This window comes from Fukomys damarensis, unplaced genomic scaffold (assembly GCF_012274545.1).
Source record: "Fukomys damarensis isolate Sample0158 unplaced genomic scaffold, DMR_v1.0_HiC HiC_scaffold_7, whole genome shotgun sequence".
NCBI classification, from domain to species: domain Eukaryota; kingdom Metazoa; phylum Chordata; class Mammalia; order Rodentia; family Bathyergidae; genus Fukomys; species Fukomys damarensis.
Genome location: NW_022900919.1, coordinates 35922957 through 35944412, shown reverse-complemented (window position 1 = coordinate 35944412; position 21456 = coordinate 35922957). Strand labels below are relative to the sequence as shown.

Here is a 21456-nt window from a genome sequence, read left to right as displayed (position 1 = left end):
TTTTTTTTTTTTTTTTTTTTTTTTTTTTTTTTTTTTTTTTGACTCATGGGAGAAAAGCAGCAAAGCTTCAAGACCAGGGACCTTTAGAAAGGCATAGCTGCTCTGAGTAGTGTGGGAGTTCGAGCAGTGGCTGCTGCCCAGGTGGAGCTGGCCAGGGTAAGGAGGGGCTGCCTGCCCAGCAGCAGGGGCTTCCAGAAACCCAGGAAGGTTTGCTCATCAAAATAAGATTGTATGATTCATTTTAAATAAAAGGAAAAGACACTCTAATCAGCCTATTTATAATTAAACCTAGATTGGGTTATTTGTGATCAAAGTCACAAAGTGATGAGAAAAATACCAAATTGGACCTTTACTAGTTAATTCTTTTAAAAGTTACTGTGACAGGCTGAATTGTTTGAATATCATTCTTTTTTAAAAATATTTTTTGAGAATTCTTTCTGCTAATGAAGGACTAAAGAACTTGGTTTAGACAAAGCACAGTAGAGTGTGTGAGGCACATCTACTGCTTCAGAGGAACATGTGATCCCAATTCCCAGAACCTCAGTGGGCCTGTAATAAAATTCAGTTTCAGTGCAGTTGGTTGGGGGAAGAAGTGACATATTTTGATTGAGTTATAATAAATGTAGTTTTTAATCTTAGTATATTATTATGAAGATTCAAAGTATTCGTACTTGTCACCATTAGATGTTATAGCTCTTCATTCTATAGTTGTTGTGGAAATGTGAAAATGTCATTTATGTCATTCACTACTTTGGATATGTAGTAGCCACTAGACCCACTATGGCGAGAGCCAGCACCTTATAAACATATACATACAGTACATATACATACATACAGATTTTTTAAAAATTCTGATAACTACTTCAATGTAATCAGTTTTAATTCTGTGCATTGTATGTTATGTATTTTAAAACATTCTGAGTGAGTTTCTCAGCTTAACAGCTGGCTAAAGTGGTCTATGGCATGCAGAAGGTTAATGTCACTTTGTCAAGATCATGTAGTCCTGACATGAGACCTCCACCTGGTGGCAGCAGACTCCTTAAAGGTTAAGTCTATAATCAACAGTTGAGAAAAATTTTAAACGATATACTTGAGTATGGTTTTGAAACATTTTTAGCACAACCTACAATATGAATTAGTCTTGCTACCATATCAGTACATGCCTACTTAAGTTTCAGAATATGGTCCTCAGCCTTCTGTATGACACGTTGATATTTTTTATTACATTCTAATATTCTCTTTCATTACAGTAAAATAGTGGTTGCTACACACTGCACTGTAGTGTAGTAGGATGCAGTACACTGTTTGACATCATAGGAGTCCATATTCCCACGAATTTCAGACATAATACCTACATTTTAAACGCCTACAAATATGAATGCATTTTATTTAAAATTATTACTGAGAAATGGGGAGGGGAGAAGAGGTGTAGGGAGGGCAGGGACAAGGGGAAAAAGTGAGAACCAAGACCTGTCATGTAAAGGTGCAAGATCCCAATGATGAATGTGACTGTACTGTATACCTAAAATGTACCAATAAACTCAATGAGAGAAAAAAATAAAAAATAAAAGGCTGCTAACTAAAAAAAAAAAAAAGGAACTGATATACAGTGTTTGTGAGATAAATCCATGTGGATCATATTAGTAGTTTGATGAGAGAGGCATTCTTGTATTCAAATGTAACACCATTTGTGAATTCTTCTGTTGATTAACTGTAAAACCATCATTGGTTTTAATTATTATGAAAAAATTCCATAAACTTTGATGAACTGCATACATGTCTTTGTGTGCACATAACCTTTATGTTTCCTAGGGTGGGATTTTTGGTTCAGTTAGTAAACAAATACAGGTTTATATGTAGGAAATTGACAAATCATTTGTCAAAGTGATTGAACCATTTTACTTTTCCACCAGTGTTTTTTGTGAGAGCCTGGATTGCTCAGGATCCTTACCCATGCTCAGTGTTGTGACAGTCTTTTCCTTTCACTCAGCTTAATGAATATTGTAGCTGTGTCTCTTGGTGCTTGTCATTTGCATTTGTCTGATAACTAATGACGGTAAATACTTTTTCCAGGTATTGATTATCTGCTCATTTATTTGTGAAGTGTCTGCTTAAATGGTTTGTTTGTTTCTTCAGTATCAGTGTGTAGCAATGTTTGAATACCAGTACTTTATGTCAGAGACATGTATTTATGAATACATTTTTCTAGTCTGAGACACACATATTCATTTTACTAATGATGTATTTTTAGATGCACACAAGTTTTTTTGCTTCCACAATGTTTTAACAAATTTTTCTTCTCTAGTATTTTCTGGATCCTCTCTAAAAAATCTTTTATTGTCCTGAAGATTAAAAAGAGTTTTTGACTGGGCGTGATGGCACATGCCTGTAATCCCAGCACACAAGAGATTGAGACAGGAGGATAGCCATGAGTTCAAGGCCAGCCTGGGTTACATAACAAATTCACAGCCAGCTTGAACTGCATAGAAAGAAACTGTCTAAACAACAACAACCAAAAAAAAGAAAAAAAAAAAGGAAGAAGAAATAAGGGAGGGAGAGAAAGAGGGAAGGAAAAAAAGAGACAAAGGAAGATCGGTTTTGCCTTTTATGTTAAATCGTTAATTCATCTAAAATTAAGTCTTATATGTAGGAGGCCAGTGCCAGGTTTCGTTTTCTTTCTATATTTATATCTGTTGATCTTACACCACTTGTCAAAATGACTTTTTTTCCACCATTGAATTACAGCACATAATTAAAAAAAAAAACTGTTTAGCCAAAGAGATATAAAAGTGACTTTTCCTGTGGCCTGTAAACTGAGCCTCCGGGTCTCTTTGACATTCCCAACCCACAGTCTTTTCAGATTAATTTGTTCACAGTTAGGATTCTCAGATATTACTTAGCAAGTGTGAGGATTATAAGGTTATGATTTTTCATGGGATCTGTAACTGTGCTCTCTAGTAGAGAGTCATTTGTCCTTTGGGGCTGTTTAAATTTAAAATCTGGCTTTTCAGCCACAGTTTTCTCATTTTGAGTGCCCTCATATAGCTCTTGGTGATCCTACTGATGAGCAGCACAAAAGTGCCCAAGTGCTGGATGATGTGAACCAACAATGAGCAGAAGCCGTTTTATTAAAACTTTGTTTAGTTTTGTTAACTGGCATTTAGTCTCAACCTTCCTCTCCTTCATTCCTTCTCATTCTTCCTGGCTTATGTTTCTATGTCAAGATGTCTCTCCCAGCCAGTCTTTTGTCTAAAAATGCAACAGCTTATTCTGTTCACTCCTGTTTGGAAGGAAGATTGCCCTTGCTGTGTGCAGAATCAGTCCCTTCTGGCATGAACCTACTTCTGACCCATTTAATTTCTCTGGATGTTTGATAGTCTTCCACTGTCACTGGGATATCTGGGATTTCCAGTCTGTCTGGGGCAGAGACAGAGGCCTTCTATTTCTTCTTAGCACTTCTGCTATAAATGTTAAACTTATGAAACAGTAGGTTATGTTGGTTAAGATTTCTGTCCAGCAGTGGACTCTGCTGCCGTGTAGGAATTTGTAGGATTTTTCTCTCGTTTGCTTGGTGTGAGCCACACAGATTTTGACTCTGCCATTGGTGTGTTTCAGTGCAAGGATTTTGCTGTCCTGGTGGATCTTCATGTATCACCGCAAGGGTCAAACAAAGATACCAGCTGGTTTTCTGAAGAGAAGAAAGAGGTACAATGAAACTTTTTACTGTATAAATAAACAAAGCTGAAGCTCCTAGAAGTATTCCAGTTTTTATTTTCATTAGTGGGAAAAATAATTCACTTGTATTTAAGCCTCAAAAAATATTTTTTGTATTCCCAATGACACACTTATGGCCCTTCGATTTCCCTTCAGAAGCTGATATATCTTTGTGCCTTCTATGCTACTCTTTGATCGACTGATTGTGGTGCTGGGGATGAGACCCTAGGCCTTTCACGTGCTAGGCAGCACCCTACCAGTGAGCTATATCCTCATCCTCAACTCTGTTACTTAAACCAAAGATTGCCCACTCCTTTGTTTTGGAGAAAGGGTTTCTCTATATTAAAAAGGAAGAAGTTGAAGAAACTTTCAGTAAGCAGTAATTCTGCTGTGATTTGTTGTGAAGGGTGACTGAGTACCTCAGGTAGGTGTGGAGTTTAATATGCCTGTTTTAAATTCTTTCCTTTTATCACTTGCCATCCTTCATTGTCATGAGCCAGAGACAAGTGAGGAAATAGTTACTTGTTCCCTCTTTCATGCTGGTCAGTCAGTAACTATCTAGTTGAGTATGGATATAAACTTGATCCTTGAACAACACAGATTTGGAATACATGGATCCATTTATACACAGAATTTATTTTTGGAGATTTGTAATAGTTTGAAAAACTCTCATAAATCTTATAGCCTAGAAGCATTGGAAAAATTAAGAAAAAGTAAGATATCATGAGTTTATAAAATATATAAAGATAATATTCTGTCATTTCCTACCATAAAATATATACAGATCTTTTGTAATAAGTTAAAATGTGTCAAAAGTAACATAATGTACATGGCAAAATATACAGCTGAGATAGTTATGAGCAAATATAAAGATGCAGTTCTAAATTGTAACTGCATAAGATTGACTGTAGAACATATTATACTACATAATAATTTTGTAACTCACCATTGCTATTGCACCAGGCTTGGATGTTGCGAATATGTGAGTAAATTGCCATGTGAGAGAGTCATCTCCACATGAGCAATTTGTCTTTCCAGTAAATTGTGTGTCACTGTAGAAAGTGTTATCAGTTGGGTGTGGTTGGCATACGCTTATAATCCCACCTGTCCTGGAGGCTGCAGCAAGAGGATCACAAGTTTAAGGCCATCCTGAGCAACTTAGTAGCATGACCCTGCCTTAAAATAAATTTTGTAAAGGGGCTGAGGATATTGCTCAGTGGTTAGAGTTGTTAACATGTTTGAGTCCCTGGATTGAATCCCCAGTACCTACCCCCATGATCGCTTCTGGTTCTGTAGTATTTGTCATTATGTGTAATACATATATAAAATACGTGTTAATTGTTTTTGTCATTGATAAGGCTTCTAGTAATAGCAGGCTGTTAGTAGTTAAGTTTTAGGGGAGTCAAAAGTTATACTTGGATTTCTGACTATGCAGGAGGACAGGTCCCTTAACCCTTGTCTTTTTCAGGGGTCAACCTTATGATCTTTGACCTCTCTGAGCTTCAGAGCTTTGCTTTCTCACTATACATGCAGGGGTTTGGCCAGTACTGCCTGAGTCTCCTCTTGGTTCTGAATTTCTGTGCTTTCACTGTTCTGCTTGGGGCTTAGTGGGTGCATTGGTTCTTGTCATGGACTTTGCTTCCTCCTCCAGATTTGCTTACCAGAGGATGGGGGTAGTCAGGTTGTGGCTTTTACATAACCTTCAAAATACCATTGTACTATCCCTCGTGATAGTCATTTGTGCAGTTACTTTTTAGAGTAAGAAATAAAAGTAAATTTTATTAAAAGAATATTGAATAGCGAGGAAGCTAGTGATAGTGGCCAAAAAAATCGTTCCTGTGATAATTCTTTTCAGTCAGCTTTTGGAAGTCACTATAAAACTCTTCCACCCTTCTCCCCTCAAAATAGAATAATATGTTTGCAATGGACAGGTAATATCAGTAGGACTAATATCAGTAGCTGGGGCAGAAAGGCACAAGGTTCAGTATGATGGGACTGTCCTCTTCAGATTTTAGTATTTCCCAGGCCAATGTCTCCTACTGCCACTGACCTTCATAGAATTCCAGGCTTTTGCTTACTGACACATATCCCTATGATCCAAATCAGTTCATTCATTTCCTCAGAGAGACTAATAGTTCACCCAGTGGGAATCTTACCTGAAAAGCTTCTGATGTGACTTACATTAAAAGTGTTGTAATTCCACCATTTCAGGCCCACATTTTCCTGCAGTATCCCTATAGGAGAGGGGAACTTAACTATAGGGGGAAATTTCTGCTATAGGCCTGTGCTCTATTTGTCATACTGTTTTTAGTTCTAGCCTTATAGGGTATTTATGGCCAAATTTTAGCAATCCCTTTCCATGTTGTCCTTAGATCTTTTGTGTTGACATTTAGTCAATATTCTCCAAAAGACAGTTGATGTGGCTTGTTTTAGGGCCAGGAGTATGTGAATCACCTCCCAGGCAAAGTGTGAGGCTGGAGTTTCTCAGTGTGCCACACATAACCATATCCCTCCACCTAGTACCTACTTAGGGCATCACTCCAATGAGAACCTACTTCAGGAAAAGCAAGACATGACTTAGCATGGATGCACCACACATGACAGGACCTGCAGCAGCAGCTGCAAGAGGGCAGATCTTGCCAGCAGCTCAGCTTTCCTCTCAAAGAAAAGTAGATAGTTTGTTGCCTCGACTTTAAGTGGTTCCTTTAAAATGTGCACTGACACTGATATTGCTCTGGAATAATTTATGTGTGCGTCTAAGAAAGAAGAAGGGCCTATTGAAGACAGGTTATGACTTTGCCCTATATTCAATGTCTCAGTGCTTTTATCATTTTTATCTTTAGATCATCACATGATTAGGATTTCATGAGCAGCCAGTTTGATTACATTTTAACAGTCATTTTGTGTAGTGAGAGCCTAAGAATATCCCATTCCTCTTAGAAAAAGGAGCTAATTACATGTATTAAACATATGTTTATTTTGAGTCCAGCACAAGTAGTCTTTGTACCCAAACAGTCAAACTCAAACTGTTCCACATTGATTCTCGAGGAAGCAAGCATAAGTCCCTGTTAGGCTAGAGATGCCATATCTATCTCTTACTTGATCTTCTCATCTGCCTTTCAGATCTTGCTGGTAGTTCTCCTTTTCAAGTACTGCCCTGGCTCTAAAGAGGCTGCTTCACTAAGTGTGGCATGGTCAGTTACTGGGTATCTTGACCACCTTCTACCCTGCCTGTCCTATACTCGTGAGATGTACCTCATGGAAGGAGAGCTCCATAACTATAGGGGGAAACTTTCTGCTATAGGCCTGTGCTCTATTTTTGTCATACTGTTTTTAGTTCTAGCCATATAGGGTATTTATGGCCAAATTTTAGCAATCTTTGTTTCCATGTATGTCTTTCACATATTTTCTAGCTCGGTCATAGCTGAACATTGCATGTGAAGCAAAATTTTTTAATTTCTAAAACAACAGTATGAGGCAAGGCTGCCTTTCTGTTGTGTGAACAATGCCAAAACACTCAACTGTAAACATATATCTCCGTATTCCACAAGGCACTGACTGCATCTTTGGGTGAAAAATGAAAATCGGGAGAGAAGAGACCTGTGTTTATATATTCTGAGAAACTCCCCTTTATGGGTTAAATCAAGGGTTTTACAAACTGTCTGAGGGATACAAGTATTTGCAGAAAAGGAAGTCTTGATATGGTTGCTCTTTAGAGCAGCTTCAAACTTTGCTCAGGTTTTAATGTATGAAGAGTCTAAGAGATCAACCTGAGATGGCTTTGCAAGAAACCAGCGAAATGAGTTTGAGCTGACCAGTGCAGCTCTGAGCCTGCTGCAGTCTTACTGAATTGGATATCAGTCCTTGGGTATCAATTTTGTATATAGTTCCTCCACACTTCCTACAATAGATTGATTTTCTTGGTAGTGATACACTACACAGTGTATCTTTCCAATGTGTGGTTGGGCTTTTGAATTTTTTGTTTATCTTTTTATAAATATCACAAATACATGAGCCAATTCACATGTCTAATTAGTGATACAGCTTGCTGAAATTGAATTAAAACCTGTGTCTTTATTACCTCATAAATTTTAATCTACTTTAGACTAATGAGAGAAGTTGAATTATTTTCATCATTAACTGATGTATATAGTACCAATTTAACAAAAGCAAATGGACATATTCAGTGTCATCAGCAAGAGTGTGGGAAGAAATCAGATTACCCATTTCCTGTTTTCTGTTTCACCCATTGCTCGATGTTCTTCCTTCTTCAGTAGATTTGTAAACCTGAGCCCAGAAACTAATGAATGATGCCGTTTACATTCAAAAATTTTAAAACCTAATTTGAAAACGGATATTTTTGTATAAACATCGCTGTTGCTGGCTCCTCTTGAACAGATTAGATCTGGCCACACCAGGCCTATAAACAGGACAAGGGTTTAGTGAATCCTTGGGGATTGCCCCTGTGGTCTGGGTGTGGTCTGCTTCCCTGTGCCATCTGCGCCCACAGGACATGAACTTGTTCTTACTCTTGGCTTCTTCCTGCTACAGTTCCCTGCCTAGCTGCCATGGGTGTTTCCCCAGGTTCCTTGCTACCAGCTAGCATTGGCTTCATTTCACTTTCTCTTCTATTCACAGTGTAACAATTATTTGATATTTATAGGAAAACATTCTTTACCTTACTGATTTTGTCACCATGTCATCATCAGTTTTATAGTGAATTAACCTTTCTTATCTTACTCTTGCCATTGTGAAACTGAGGCAAAATGAAATGAAATGAATTTCTCACATCACACAGTGAAACAAAATCATGGTTTTGAACAAACCACAGTAGCATATTTAAAACTCCAGTGTTATTCATAAAAATATATAACATTCCTTGCAACATTCATAATTAAATTAAAAAGCAAACAAATTGTCTAGCATTGACTTTTTAATGTGTAAGATGTTAACTTTTTCATTGCATTAAATTAGAAGGTTATATCCAATTTTTTATTTACTTCAGGAAGTCTGTTTGCTGTTAAAAGAAACCATTGATTCAAGAGTTAAGGAGTACTTGGAAGCACGTAAACAACATAAGCCATCAAGTACAGAATTCACAAGATCCAATCCCTTGTCCTTAAAAGGTAGGCACAATGCACTTTGATTTTGGACAAAGAAAATAGGATTTTTGCTTTATAGACATGGCAATTATATTTGACTCTGTTATGTTAGTACAATGATACATTTTTTTTTAAAGTATGTTGTAATGAGGATACTTTGTTTGGTTAAAGAAAATTAACCAAAAAGCCCTGAAGGACTTTTAATGGTAGGCAAAATATATAAAAATAGCAAATAAAACATTCCTAAGGAAACTGTAAATTTTTTAAAGTTTTTTTTTTTTTTTTTTTTTTTAATAAATGGGTTTGCATTAATACTGACTTAAATTGACTTAGGGTTTGATTCTTTTAAAAAATGTTTTTAAATATGCCAACTTATTTCAAAGGTTCTCAAATGGGCAGTTTTATCCCCAGGGGATGTTTGATAATGTCTGCAGACAGTTTTGTTTGTCATAAGTGGCAAGAGGTGGGGTGCTAGTGACATGTAGTAGTAGGGAGGGAGCAGGGGTGACACTATGCATCTACAGCCTTCCATCCCCCAAAAAGAACTATCAGACTCAAAACTTGAAGGGTATCAAGGTTGATATATCTATTCTGTTTCCTAATAACAGAATGGCATGGTAATATCTTTGAATTTTGAGGGAAGAACGTAAAAATCTGCAAGATTAAGCAGCCTATCAAATAAAAGATCATCTGTTGAAGATAAAGACTGTCATTTATTTAGAATCGTCTTCTCTCATTCTCTCCCCATGCCCTACTACTTAACATTAGCCATGTTACATTGAAAGAGTGCTTAAGTATTTACAGAACCTGAACCCAGACCACAGTTCTGACTTCCACTTTGGTGTTACTTCTAGTCAGTGTTATATTTTTAATATTTTTTAAGTCAGCATTTCATAGCATTTATTGAAATATGGTAACTGGATTGCTTTGAAGTACAGTCAGCCCACATTGATTCTCAGAGGACAGTGACTGGACTGCTCTGAGCCCTCATTATAGTAATGTAACTCCCCTTGGAAAAATACTGTGCGTTGTACACTCTGAAGTCTTCCTTGATCCAAAGAATTCACCCTGGTATAGATGGTAAGTAGGTGAGTAGATTAATATTACCCAAATCAAATGGAATATTTAGTCCAGACAGCATTATATCAGATAATGCTTTCTGGTGTATCACTCAGTAGTACTGTAAATCTTGAGAAAAGTCAGGAGAGTTTGCATCCTGTGTACCCCACTAGACCTGGCTGGCCTCATTTTCTCACTGGTACAAAAGCAAGGGAACAGAGCAAGTTCCCAAGGCTCTAGTGTGGTCAGTTCTGTTGTTGGCTTTGTCAGTACTGATTCTCAGCTATTCCTTCCCTGGCTTCCTTGACTGCTGAGTGAAGTGAGCTACATGCTTGAACTTCTCAGCCTGTCTCCCAGGTGGGAACCACAGTTCTGGCCAAAGTGAAAATCAAAGCCTTTCCTGATGTTATGTCTGGGAATATATTTGTTTTTAAATGAAAAAGTGTCTGCCTATACAATTTTGTGACCTATTTTTCCCACCTGACATATAGTAAAAGTTTTTTCACACATCATTTTTAAAACATTTTTTTGTCATGGTAAAATATACATAACATACTATTTGCCATTCTAACCATTCTCAATTGTACACTTTAGTAGCATGAAATACACTTAACATTATTTTGCAATCATCACTGTTACCTGTCTCTAAAACTTTTTAGTCATCGTAGGTGAATCTTTGTACCCATTAAATAGCCATTCCCCTTTTTGCCCTCTTCCAGCCTCTAATAGCAACCATTTTACTTTATATGGTTCTCTTGAGTTTGACTTTTGAATTTTCTAGTACCTCACATAAGTATAATTATACAATATTTGTCCTTTTCTTGTCTGGCTTATTTCATGTAGCATAATGATTTCAAAGTTTCTATTGTAGTATTTATCAGAATTTCATTTCTTTTAAGGCTGAATAGTATTCTACTGTAATATTCCATTAAATACTATACCTTATTTTATTTATTCATTCATCCATCAGTGGACATTTGGGTTTCTACTTTTTGGCCATTGTGAATAAAGCTGCTATGAACATTGGAGTACAAATGATCTGTTCAAGTCCCTGCTTTCAGTTCTTTGGGATATAGAGCCACAATGGAAATGCTGAAATATATGGTAATTGTATTCAAGTTTTTTGAGGTACTGCATATTGTTTTCCATAGTGACTACATCATTTTACATACCTACCAGCAATTCATGAAGGTGGTACTTTCTGCACAACTATGCCAACAATTCATTTTCTGTTATTTTGGTCATAGCCAATCTTATATACGTGAAACAATACCTCATCGTGATTTTGATTGGCATTTACCTAATGAGTAGTGATGTTGACCATTTTTTCTTGAGTTTATCATCCATTAGCATATCCTCCTTAGAAAAATGTCTATGTTCTTTTTTCTTTTTTAATTGGATTGTTTGTTTTGCAATATAGAAGTTCTTTATATATTCTGGATATTCCTTATTGAATTTGATTGGCAGATATTTTCTCCCATTCTGTGGTTTTCATTTCATTCTATTATAGTATACTGACCCCAAAAGACATTAACTTTAATACTGTAGCCAATTTGTCTATTTCTTCTTTTGTTGCCTTGCTCATGAGGGCATATCTAAGAAATCATTGCTGAATCCAATGTCTTCAAGTTTTCCTTTATTTTTCTTCGAAAACTAGAAGCATTTCTACAGAATTAACCTTTATGGTCAGGTATTTAGTCTTACCTTGAGTTCATTTGGGTGTGTGATTAAAGTTAAGAGCCCAGCTTTATTCTTTTGCATGTGCTTTTTCAGTTTTCTTAGCACCACTTGTAGAAAAGACTGTCCTTTCCCTATAGAACAGTCTTGGAATTCTTGCTGAAGATCATTTGACCACATACCCATTGGTTTATTCCTTGGCTTTCTATTCTTTTTCACTGGTCTGTATGTCTGTCTATATCCACTGTGAAACTGTAGCTCTTTAGTAAGTTTTGAACCCAGATAGTGTGAATCTCCTAATTTTGTTATTTTTCAAGAATGTTTTGACTATTCCAGGTGCATATAACCATTTTAATAACTGCATAGTATTATGTTATGTGCTTATAAATTTAATGTATAGCATTTGTTTAGATGGTATCTAATACTTTTACTGTATTAAGGAATAGTACAGTGAACATCCTAATAGTATACATATTTATACATTTCAATTTAATATTTCTAGTTGAATGTTCATATCTTTATTGGTTTGTGAGATCTCTTTACTTATATTATTCCTTTTATGCAATGTAAGTTGCTAATGACTTTTTCACTGTCATTTGCCTCTGACTTGGTTTATTTAACTGGACAGCTACAAATAAGGAGAATCTCTATTTGCCTCTTGTGGCCTCCAGGGAACTCTAGTGGGATGAATGCTGAATTTCCTTGTGGTGAGACAGGTGTGGTTGATTGCCAAAAAAGGCAAGATAATGGTAAAGTCACCTGTGTTGTTGACTCTTTAGAGAAAAGGCTAGACTACATATATGCCACTTTTAAAGTAAACTTGTTTGTAGGCACCATCTTCCCTGTCCTTCCTACTTTAACAACAGTTAATCTTTAGCTGGGCAAGTCTTTGAGGTTCAAATCTGGATCTTTCCCCTTCTCTATAGCCACCAGCCAGTCCCTCTCCTACCTCTCTTGGACAACTGCATAGGTACCTGGCTGGCTTCTTTCTGTGAAGTGGGCAGGGCACTATCTCCTATACACACTTCAGTTAGGTGATCCCTTAAAATGACAGGTTAGTCTTGTGCACCTCCCCATAAAACCCTTCAGGATCTCCCAAAGACTCTTGGAATGAAGACTAGCAACGCTTAGAAGCTGTCTCTCCAACCATGTCTTGTACAACTTTTTCTGTCTCTTTGCTCTAGCCACATCTCACTTGATTCCTTTCTTCCAAAGCTCTGTCCCTTTGCTCCTCCCAGGATCCTTACCCATATTGTAGCCTAGTCTTCCCGTGTGCCATCTCCCACTGTCTGGTCAAAGTCCATTCCTCAGGGAAGTAAATCCTCCTCAAGATCACCAGCGCCTTGGACTTTCCTTCACACCGTTGGATTAACACAAATGTGTAAGCCTCTCAAAGACAAGTTCTGCCCCTTTTATTACTCTGTTGTACCCCTAGCATGGTACAGAGTTTCTGGTTTGCAGTCGGCACTTATTATTTGTAGATGATGAGCCCTGTAAATGGTTCTCTTTCCTTCTCCTAGTAAAGTTGGGAATTGCTATAACTTATTTATCTTGTCATATTTCTTGCAAATCTGTATTCTTACTACCTCTGTGCCTTTACTTTTCCATATTTCTCCTTTGCCAAACTCCTAAATAACTCTTAAGACTCAACAGAAAAATATTACTTCTCCATGGTCTTTCTCAACTTCCCATCTCCTCTGCTCCTGAATTACTTAACACTTTACACTTTTATATCTGTTGTCACATTGTGTTATAATTACTTTTATTTTTTTTTCTCTCATTGAGTTTATTGGTGCATTTTAGGTACACAGTACAGTTACATTCATCATTGGGATCTTGTACCTTTACATGACAGGTCTTGATTCTCATTTTTTCTGTTTGTCCCTGCCCTCCCTTCACCCTCTCCTTTCCTCCCCATTTACAAACATTTTATTTCCATTTTTTCATTTTCTCATATATTTTTTTCCTTATTACCTTTCCCCTACCCTTCCTACTTTCCCTACACCTTTAGCCCTTTTCTTCCTATTTCACATTGTCAATGATCTCATTAGGATCTTATGTACTATTACAGTTTTTCACACCAGAGAAATTATTCGGTATTTACACATGTGTGACTTACTTATTTCACTTAGGAGTAAATCCTCAATATGTATCCATTTTCCTATGAATGAATCTAATTTCTCATTCTTTATGGCTGAGTAGTATTCCATTTTATAGAAAAACTCCATCTTCTTTATCTAGTCTCCAACTGATGGGCAAATGGGCTTTTTCCAAGTTTTAGCTATTACAGACTGTGCCACTATAAACATAGGTGCACATATATCACTGTGATATAATTCTTTTAATTCTTTTGGAAAGATACCCAGTAGAGGGATGGCTGGGTCAAATGGAACCTCTAGCCCCAGCTCTTTGAAGTATCTCCATATTGATTTCCATAGTGGTTGTACCATGTGCACTCCCACCAACAATGGAGAAGAGTTCCTTTCTCCCCACAACCGCACCAACATTTGTTATTGGTTGATTTCTTGATAGTAGCCGTTCTTTGTGGGGTGAGGTGGATCTCAGTGTTATTTTCATCTGCATCTTTCAAATGACCAGTGATGTGGAACATTTTTTCATATATTTACTTGCTGCTTTTACTTCTTTGTCTGAGAAATGTCTGTTCATTTCAGATGCCCATTTTTTAATCGGGTCTTTATATTTGGGGGGCTGATTGTTTTGAGTTCTTTATATAGTCTAAGTAAGAGTCCTTTGTCTGAGGAGCAGTTGGTAAAAATTTTTTCCCACATTTTAGGTTGTCTTTTAGTTCTTTTGGTGGTTTCTTTTGCAGTTCAGAAGCTTTTTAATAAGATCCCAGTTGTTGATTCTTTCTGCAAGTTCCTGTGCTACTGAGGATTTGTTCAAAAGTCTTTTCCTATGCCAAGAGGGGAAGAATTTGACATTCTGATAACTGAGGCATATAGGACTCCAACCAGCTACAATAAAAAAAATCTACACCTAGACATATAATAATCAAGATCCCAGAAACCCAACAGAAGAACAAAATACTACAAGCAGTAAGAGAAAAGAAACAAATCACATATAAAGGAAAGCCCATCAGAATCAAAGCAGACTTTTCAACACAAACCCTTGGGGCAAGGAGAGCCTGGAATGAGATATTTCAAGTACTAAAAGAGAACAACCTCCAACCTAGACTGATGTGTCCTGCAAAATTCTCTTTCAAAATGGATGGGGAAATAAGACACTTCCACGACAAAGAACACCTGAGAAACTACATGAATACCAAACCAGCACTACAAGCAATTCTAAACAAGATCCTAGAAAAAGACAATGAAGGCAACAACACCATGAGGCCCAACAGAGCAAAGCAAATAGGCAAGGCAAGAAATTAAAAGGAGAAGGTGAAAAAGTAAAAAGAGTCAACAAAAGGCCAAAAACATGTCAATAATAAGTCAGTACATATCAGTTATAACCAGCAATGTCAATGGCCTCAACTCACCAATCAAGAGAAATAGACTGGCAAAATAGAATAAGAATCAAAATCCAGCAATATGTTGTATAAAAGAAACACACCTAGTGCAAAAAGAAGCCCATAGACTGAAAGTGAAAAGATAGAAAACAATTCTCCATGTGACAGGAGCCCCCCCCCAAAAAAAATAGGGGCAGCAATCTTATTTGCAGACAAAGTAAATTTCAAACCAAAACTGATTCTAGTATTATTGATGTAGGACGGTACTGTATCATACCTCTATGAATGTAAAATATTTTATACCTGCTTTATGATACATGGGAGGGACTGTGCTTTATCAGAGCTACACTTAATGATATTACTCTAGAATGTTCTCTTTCCAGATGATGATTAAGATGCTAATAAAAAAAATGGTGCCAGGTACCACAACAGCAACAGAAAAAAAAAAAAAAAGAGTTCTGCCTAACTTATCTTCCAGTAAATTTAGTGTCTCTTTTTAAATATTTAGGTCTTTAATCACCTCTCGAACGCCTTATGATCAGATTACCTTGCTATTTAACTTTAGAGCACAGAGAATTCTGCTCTTGGTTGTAAATGTGGTACTATCAGTTTCTAAAAGTACAAGCATTGTTCACACATCTCTACCACAGGATTCTATTTCACAGATGAATGAGGTTTGGTACATTCTAGGCTGTGCAGACCTCAACACCTCTGGGGCCGTGGAGGGACCCACCCAGTGTTATGCTACCCTCTTGTGTCTTTGTGTAAACAGCATCCCTCTGGAAACTGAATACCTGCTTTACCTTATCCTCAGTACCATGACAAATTCTGGACATTGGTCTAACTGCCTGTTCTGAGCTGCTCCCATATTCTTTCTTAAATTGCTTTTCAAAAGCAATTTCAAAGCCACTTTAACCATAAGCCCAATGCTGTTTCCTCTTCTGTATTCAGTTCCATGGCTCATGTATACAGAGTTGATACTGTAATTGTAGTTTGGTTGACTGTGTGGTTTACGCTTTGTGTCCTCTCTCATTTGTTTGAGCCTCCCACTTTTTATCCATTTCCAGATCTATATAAGGGTTATATATATTAGCATGGCATATACGCATGATATATAATCCTGGGGAAGCTGAAGTCTAGGCTGATAACTTTGCTTGTTGTTCTTTGTTTTTGTTGTGTTGGTAGGGCTGGGGATCAAACCCAGGGCCTTTGCATAGAGCTATATCCCCAGCCCTGCTTGCTTATTTGTTTTTTTGTTTGTTTCCATTAAGTTTATAGGTACATTTAAAGAAAGCAATACAGTTACATTTATCATTGGGATCTTGTACCTTTATATGGTATATCTTGGTTCTCATTTTTTCCCCATATCCGTGCCCTTCACCCCCTTCACCCTTCCCTATTTACAAAGACTTTGTTTTAATTTTTTCACATTTTTTCTTTTCTCTTGTTTGTTTGTTTGTTTTTTGTTTTTTAAAGATAGGATTTTGCTAAGTTACTAAGTTGCCCAGACTGGACTTGAACTCATGATGCTCCTGCCTCAGCCTTCTAAGAGTGCTGGATTCGAGATAATGCGTTATCACACCAAGCTTTATTGCTCTTAATATTAATTTTATTCATACTTCAATTTTCCTTTATAAAAGCAGAATAAATGGCTTTGATGCTTTTTCCTGAATTATATAAAGGAGTACAAAGATTATTCACAAACTCAGGCAATGAATAGCATAACACAGATACTTGTCAATGATTCATTTGTTATGTCACTTGAAAAGTTAAATAAATTCCATAAGAAATAGTGGTATAAAAAATTTGATAAAAGAGTTACCTATTGACTTCCATCAGTCCTACCTCATTAATATTTTCCCCTAGTTTTGCCCAGTAATGACAGTCCAAAAAATCAAAACAGATACCACATTCTTTGAATTTTGGTGGCGGTGGGGGGGGGAACCAAGATCTTGCTGTGTAGCCCAGGCTGGTCTTGAAATCGTAGTTTTTCTGCCTCAGCATTCCAAGACATATGACCTGTCTTTATCATGCTCTTTAATTTTTGTTTTTCTTTCTGTTTTTATGTGTTCATAGACTAACTACATACTTTCGGTTTGGCTCTGTATTGGGTTGTTTGCCTTTTCTTAATTTTTTTTTTTCCTTTTCATATTGTCATTCTTTTGATCAAGGTCTTTCTTAAACAGCTCTTGAATGACTGCCTCTACCTCGTGATTTTCCTTCCAGTTCACCCACACCTCTGCTGCCAGAATGGCCTTTTGAAAATAAAAATGTGATAGTCCCCAGCTTGAAACTTTTTGTGGTCGTGTTTTCTCTGCTTAAAACTAGCCCGAATGGGTCTGGCTACTTAGCAGAAGTTGATTAAAAATGGATAGTTCACAGGATCTTCAGGATAGCCAGAGAGCCCGTTCTGAAGGTACACAGGACAGCGTTAGCCAAAAGATGGGAATAGCATTTATATGCACTCTGTTTCAGCCACCGCCTGTGAAGTGTAGGATCAGAAGCTTGTCCCAGCATGCAGACACCGCCTACCCAGCATATGGCCTCAGCCTTGTGCTCCTTCTGAGTCCACTGCAAGGCAAAAGCAGATCTCATGGCTGTCCCCCAGTTGCAAGTGAGTCAGGGCAATCAGAATGTTTGGCTTTTACCTTGGGAAAGTGAGACTTACATAATCCAGAAAGTTACCAAAACACAGGAAGATAGTCAAACATGTGGGGTAGAGGGACACAAGTTATAATTATCCACTGAAATTTTCCTCTTGGCTTCCTTTTTCCATGAACTTCCAAATAATAACAAGCTATTGCCCAACAGAATAGCTTCCCCAGCTACAAAAGACATGTGCTTACCATCTTCTCCAGAAGAGATGACCCACATCTCAAGGCCCAGCTCTTGGTCAAGGATTTTTGAGGGATTTTTTTTTCCCATCCTACTTCATTCACAGCTCCTATTTGTTAATTTGTCAATTAAATATACACATACATGAGGCAGCAAGGAGGAAAATGTGGGTATTGCTACCATTCTAATTTTTGTTACCATAAAACAAATAGTGGTTGCTTCTGTCTTCCCTACTGTAATATTTGTCTCATGTTCTCTGTGTTCTTAGCTTCTAACTCTTGGGGGACTTGAGCTGGCAGTGGTCCTGCCTTGATGAGGTTGCCGTTATTCCAATCACCTTTAGTGCTGCATATGCTTCATTAAGCAGAACCTGTTGCATTCCTGTGTTTTCTCTCTATGACTTTCTGCCCCTGTGTGCTATCATGTGTCCATTTCAATTCTCCTTTGGGCCTGTTTGTCTGGTGGCAGAAAGAGCCTGAAATAGTTACATGGCATTTTGAACTTTCTTCCCAATTCCTTGCTGTCTTCTGTATTATGGTCTTCTTTTGAATATTAAAACAGCAGATTCATGGGGACAAAGAGTAAACTTTAACTGAGGTGTTCACCTCCCACTTCTACTCCTGGGTTCCAGGAAACATGTATCTGGCCAAGGGAATTTATAGTGTTCTTCTGGTCAGAACATGTATTGCATCCTTTAGTGTGATGGTTAAGTTTAATAGACATTTTGGGGCCGGGGATTTAGCTCAGTGGTTCGGTGGCCTGCCTTGCAAGTGCGAGGACCCGAGTTCAATCCCCGGTACAAAAAAAAAGTCATTTTGATTAAGGAACTCCTGGAGGGGTGATTGGATCATGGGGGCTCTGTCTCATCAGCTGACTAACCCACTGATGTTCACAGCTAAATGTGCTTCAACTGGGTGGGTCCCAATTGGAGGCATGTCCCTGGGGTATGGCTTTGGAAGATATATCTTACTGGCACTCTTCCCTGCTGTGCTGCCTTGAACTAAGCAGCTTGATCTTCCACACCCTCCTACCACGATGTTCCTGCCTTGGACTGAATCTTCTGTAACTGTGAGCCAAATAAACCTCTCCTCCTTCAAATTGCGGTATCCAATATTTTGTCCAGCAGCAGGAAAGATGACTGATGTAAGTTAGGAGCTTATGCCAGTTCGACATGGTCCTAGCTACAATTTGCATCCTGAGCTAATTTTCAGTAACCTTTCCATCTTATTATCAGGCCAGCTGTCTTTTACCTAAATGAAAGAGGCACATTAAATAAAACTATATGAAAAGATACTTAAGGATATTTCAGACTTTTCCTATCCCTATGAATTAATTCTTTTGGTTTACAGTTTTGGTGGGAGGAGGACTCTAGAGCTTTTCCTCTGTCCCCTCGTTACCATAATAACACTTCATGAAACACAATGTCCAAGTGCAGATTCTATCAGTTGTGGAGTAAATCTGCCACTTATACCCTTCTGCTCACTGGCAGAATGGTGCTTGCCTAGTATGCATGAGGCTCTGGGTTTGATCCTTAGTACTGGGGGAAAAAAAAAAAAGGTTAGAGTTGCCATAAATTCGTTAGGCTAAGTGGCTTCACCAACAGAACTGTATATCTGCAGTCTGGAGGCTAAAAGTCTGAAATCAGGGTGTCAGGCAGGTTGGTTTCTAAGCCACTGAGAAGACAACTCTAGATTTTCCCAGAGTTTCTGGGCCACTTGTGAGACAAATTTAATCTAAATTTCTGTTTCTCATCGTCCAGTGGGTGACAGTAGCAGTCATCAACCCCAAAAGTGGCATTACCTCAGAGACAATGTCTAGTCATCCTTCAGAATTCTGAGCATTTGCTCTGTCTTACTGCAGGTAACAGAAAACAGCTTCAGGTTTCAAGTGGAAGATTTATAGGATGTACTTCCGATGTATTACAGGGTCCTTTCTCAAAGGCTATCTGGCTCTCCTTTAAAGGGAAAATAGGTCTGTGAATGGAGTTTAATCTGAAGACTGGCCGAGCAGCTGTGGCTCTCATTTGAAGTGGCTCAACAGGCCCCTGTTCACCTGATCTAGACTTTTTTTTATTATAAAGGATATTAGTTTGTTAGAGGTGCCATAGCTAGGGGGTGCGGCTCACTGGCAAAATGCTGCTTGCCTAGTATGCATGAGGCTCTGGGTTTGATCCTTAGTACTGGGGGAAAAAAAAAAGGTTAGAGTTGCCATAAATTCGTTAGGCTAAGTGGCTTCACCAACAGAACTGTATATCTGCAGTCTGGAGGCTAAAAGTCTGAAATCAGGGTGTCAGGCAGGTTGGTTTCTAAGGTCTTTATCTTTGGTTGTAAATGTTCATCTTCCTGTGCCATCACATGTTTCCCCCCGCTGTACATGTCTATGTCTGTTCTTACAAGGACACCAATCATACTGAATGACAGCCTACATTAATGACCTCATTGTATGTAACTAATTACCTCTTTAAGTATCCCTTTTCCAAAAACAGATATATTCAGAGGTACTAGGGGTTAGGACTTCAGAATATGAATTTGGTGGGGAAAAAGTTCAGCTCTTAACATATAGTTTCAATAGGGTCTGAGTATGTTCTCCATTTTATATAAAGTCCTGGATAATCAACTAATAGCCAGAGATATCCATGGGTCAAGCCACTCTGACTAGATTTCTACCAAGGTTCTCATTGGGTCACGGTTTGTCAATAGACCAAGTGACTTATCCAGTCATGGATTCTAAGTATAAATTTTGGCCACCTACTCACCACATGAACTGACCATTCTTGAGCTTTGGTAATCCACAGATACCTTGTCAATTCTGGTCATTAATTCTTCCAGCAGCTGGCTCTCCCTGGGGCGTCCCTCATATCCAAGGTGGCTACTCATTCAGGAACAGCCTTGGTAGAGGAGGTCCTCCCAGTGTTGGGCCCCATACCTTTTTGCGGAGAGCTCTGGGGACCATGGGGGCTCATGCAGATCAACATGCATACAAATTTTCTACTCTCTTAATATCCTGAAGCAACCTGTGCGTGGCAGGAATAGTTTAGTGTACCTCCATTGCAACATCGCTTGCCCGTTGGACAGAAAGGACAGGTGGAAGTGATCTGAAGTAGCTGCAGTAACGCCCACTTTGTCCCAGCCGTCCTTTAGTATTACTGCCTCTGTCAGTCCCTACTACTGAGTGTCGTCCTGCCAGGTGCCCCCATTGGATTGTGTCTTCCTTACACACAGGAAGGTCCTGAGACAATCCTTTTAGCCACCCCCAGCCCTGGCCACCATTCTTTTTTCTTTCTTTCATTTCTTCTTCTTCCTCCTCCTTCCTCTCCCTCTTTTTCTTTTGCAGTGCTAGGGATGGAACCTAAGGCCTTGTGTTTGATAGGCAAGCAGTCTATCCCTGAGCTACAGCCCCAGCCCCACAGCCACCACTCTCAACGCTGTTCTAAAGATGAGAGAGAGCCAGACCTGGAGTTCAAGTAACTTGACTGTGGGTCACATAGCTTGTAAGTGTCAGAGGCAGCGTGAAGACGCAGCTGTCTGATGTCTAGCTTATCCTTAGTGCTGCCTGTCCCTATTGAGAATGTCATGTGTTTTCTTTTAATAAAATTTTCCT

The 21456-nt window shown here is 38.2% G+C and overlaps 1 protein-coding gene across 4 annotated transcripts in view; it reads left to right on the top strand.

Annotated features, from left to right (window-relative positions):
* The window catches only part of Slx4ip (SLX4 interacting protein), a 168898-nt gene that overhangs the window by 94325 nt on the left and 53117 nt on the right, over nucleotides 1–21456 (top strand). For 2 of the 4 annotated variants that reach the window (XM_033761172.1, XM_033761173.1), the window contains exons 3-4: nucleotides 3616–3705; nucleotides 8720–8840. In XM_033761172.1, the coding sequence (XP_033617063.1) occupies nucleotides 3616–3705; nucleotides 8720–8840 (211 nt within the window). Of the gene's footprint in view, nucleotides 1–3615; nucleotides 3706–8719; nucleotides 8841–21456 lie in introns of those variants that run through there. The other 2 variants (XM_033761174.1, XM_033761175.1) reach the window with 2 other exon arrangements.